The sequence below is a fragment of the Nothoprocta perdicaria genome, unplaced genomic scaffold (genome assembly GCF_003342845.1).
Source record: "Nothoprocta perdicaria isolate Ctin4 unplaced genomic scaffold, notPer1 scaffold_182, whole genome shotgun sequence".
Classification (NCBI taxonomy): Eukaryota; Metazoa; Chordata; class Aves; order Tinamiformes; family Tinamidae; genus Nothoprocta; species Nothoprocta perdicaria.
In genome coordinates this window covers 201,556-204,759 of record NW_020455005.1, presented here as the reverse complement: position 1 = coordinate 204,759, position 3,204 = coordinate 201,556, and the positions used below count along the sequence as shown (strand labels likewise).

The following is a 3,204-nucleotide window of genomic DNA, read 5'->3' as shown; positions in this document are numbered from 1 at the left end:
GCTCGGCTAGGACATCTGCCAGTTCCCGCAACACTCTGGGGTGCATCCCATCAGGGCCCATGGATTTGTGGGTGTCAAGGCTCCCTAGATGCTCTCTGTCAGACTCTCTGACATTAAGTCAAACTGCACAAGCCATGAACAAGGCAGCAGCTAGCAGCTGRCTCCTCCCTCCAGCTCAGCCTATCCCTCTCTAGAGGAAATCAATTATTTTTATCAGAGAGCCTTGCAGAACCTGGTAGTGTGTATTTAGATGGAATTATGCTCAGTTGTTACCAAGAAAAAACAACAATTTGATAAAAAATAACCATAAAAAGGTATTATAATCAGGGCTTCGAAAACTATTTAGCTCATGTCACAATGCAAAAATGATTTTTTGAGGGAAAACTGGTAGTGAAACTGTGAACACATGGCTCATTTAAGACATCTGCCTTGACATAGGAGCAGTTCGACCTCAGGAACTGCAAAAGTCTAAACTCCACTGTGATCCTCTGGATTAAAACTCCACCTTGCCACTTTGCTAACCCAAAGAACCATGGCAAGCTGGTGTTCTGGGCCCAGGAGACTCATACATGCACTCTCTGTGTGCTGACCATTTCCATGCCAGAAAAGCACATGGGTTCATCAGAAACAGAAAGGTGAGACTTTGTTCTTCGTGAGTTTAGACTGTGTTCAACTCTCAAAAGTGACTGTGCACAAAGAAGCACAAGGTTGCACATTTGATATCTTCTGGTAGATTCCATATCCAATGTGCTTTAGCTCCATGGCAGCCCTTCAGAGACAGGACTCTGAGAGCAGGAAGCTTGATCACCTTACGTGCTGCTCTGCAGCAACCTTGCCTTCAAAGTCTGCAGCATCTGTGTGTCCCCACAGGAAGGTTACCCAGGTCTATACAACAGGGTTGAGCAGATGGCCCTGGTCAGGGTAAGGACAGTGCATCCGACATTCTGCTAGCTGCTAGAGCATCTGCATGGCTGGTGGATATGAAAAATCAGCTCCACCTAGACGCAAAACTTTTGCAATCAAATATAATGCCCAATGCAAGGGTTACCTTAGCAAAGTTTTCATGCAATAGCCTGTCTCTCTGGGAAGGCAAGATCCCTCCACATGTTTCTTGTGATATGAAGAGGCCTCACTAATTTCTTTTCAGGTCCCTGGTCAGAATTAGAACTTTGTGAATGAGCTGKTCTAGACTTACAAAGGAGGCTTAGGTACACGAAGGGTGACTGATTTGCTCAGCACTGCACAGTAGGGAAATGTAGTAGGGAGATGTAGATATGTAGGGACAAGGAGGGCTTTATCGCCAAAATCATGTATTTCAAGTGTGTCCTGGTTGGCAGAGGTAAACCAGAAGTGAAAGACAAGCACTTTTCTCAGCCTTGGAAGAAGAGCTTTTTGTCAAACACTAAACCCTCTAGGTAGGCAGTGACTAAGACAGGCTTAAGATGCAGCTCCACCTTTTCAAGATCAAATCTGGCTATTCATGATGCTTTGGAGATTCCCAAGACTCCAACATGAATAAAGAAGGGGAAAATAAGAGGTCACAGGTTCTTCCCTGGCTGCAGAGGTGGTCCAGATGCTTTAAGATCATCTACCCTAGACTTTATCAATTCATTCTGAGTCAGGTTTAGACCTCGTGCTCTGGGGTTGTCTTTTATTGCTTATCCTTTCAAATATTGTAAATGCTGATATTCCCGAAAATAATTTTTTAAAAAGATTGTTTTCTGCATTCTGCTCTCCTGCAGTCAATGTGAACTGAGATAATACTGGACTGACTACTCGTATCCATAAGATTCCCCATACAAAGACATGAGCAGCCATAGGAGTTGTGTTTAGTAGCTGTACTCTGCTCAGAGGAAGACAAGGCATAAACCAATCAGTTCAACACCTCCCGCCCTGAAGGTAGTTCAGTAATGAGCACTAAGCTCACACAAATTCCCTCCTCCCTGCCAAACTAGGAGCAAGCACTCCAGCAGCTACTGCAGAGCAGCTGAGCCATGGTACCGTGTTACCCCACTGTAACTTCATCTGGTAAATCTAAGCCTTTTCAGGGATAGAAGCAAATGAAATGCGTCTCCTTAGGACATCGTACTTGGCTCTTCCAGGAATACAAATATACCAGGACCTCAGGCTTGAAGCTCTTACAGAATTTATTGCCTTTCATTCTCTGGACGTTAAAGACCAAGTTGATTAAACCAGAGTCCATTAATAATGGAGTTATGAGGCACAACATCCAGTATACCAGCTGCAATTTAGGTCTCCGTCTGCATGGGTGGGATGAGGAGAATTTATGCTGTTACTGTTCGTTTATTTGAAGAATCAGCTTCAAGAGACTTGAAGAAYTAGGTCAACAGATAGTCACTCACCTCCCTCCAGGCTGGTTCTTTCTCTCACAACTTGTGCACTTTCCAGCCCTTCTGCTGCCTTATTTCTTTGCCTCACTTTGTCACCCTTTCAGCCCATCAGTCTAATGATATTTACCCCACAACTCTCYTCCCACCCTCTTTCGCTGCCCTCCTACAACTGCTACAAACTCTACCAACCTTTACTCGGCCTCGTTTCATCCTGGCACTTGTCTTGGTGAAGGTCTTTGGACTCCATGTTCATCCTTTGCATCTTTGCATTTATCCTCGAAAAAAAAAATCCCTTCCGTGCATCCACTCTCTGCCAGTGTCCCTTCAGCCTCCTCCCATCCCTATTCATTCCTTGCTTAGCACTTTCTCTTTTGGGCTCACTGGCATCCTCTTCTTGTGGACCCTCCCTTTCCTCTATTTTCAAATAAGCCTCTGAAATCCCTGTAAAAATCCTTCTCTACATACCATTATGTCTTTCTCATCTCCTTCACCTCTTATCCTTTCAAATGACTAGTTTACWCCCATTCTCTTGAACTCACCTCTCTGACACTCGGCAGTCTGGTTTTCAGCCACTTCACTCCACTGGAATTGCTCTCACTAAAATCACTAATGATGTCCTTCTCGTCCATTCGAACCACCTCCTCTCCAGCCTCTTTCCCTTTGATTTTTCCAACACCTTTGACATATCAGACCATTCCTCTCCTTGGGGTTCCCCACAACTCAGCTGCTCTACTGAAAATTGCCATCTTTAGTTTTAGGAGAGGTTGGTTGTTGACAGCCAAAAGCATAAGAATAAAGGGGCACAGTGAAAAGGGTAATTCTGTGCACTGTCTCTGCACACTAATGAAGTTCC

General features: G+C 44.6%; 1 protein-coding gene across 1 annotated transcript in view; it reads right to left on the bottom strand.

Annotated features, from left to right (window-relative positions):
• The window catches only part of OSTM1 (osteopetrosis associated transmembrane protein 1), a 46,915-nt gene extending 43,935 nt beyond the window's left edge, over positions 1 to 2,980 (bottom strand). Inside the window, exon 1 of the mRNA XM_026036640.1 lies at positions 2,891 to 2,980. Within this exon, the coding sequence (XP_025892425.1) occupies positions 2,891 to 2,980 (90 nt within the window). The remainder of the gene's footprint in view (positions 1 to 2,890) is intronic.
• Positions 2,981 to 3,204: the final 224 nt, after the last annotated feature.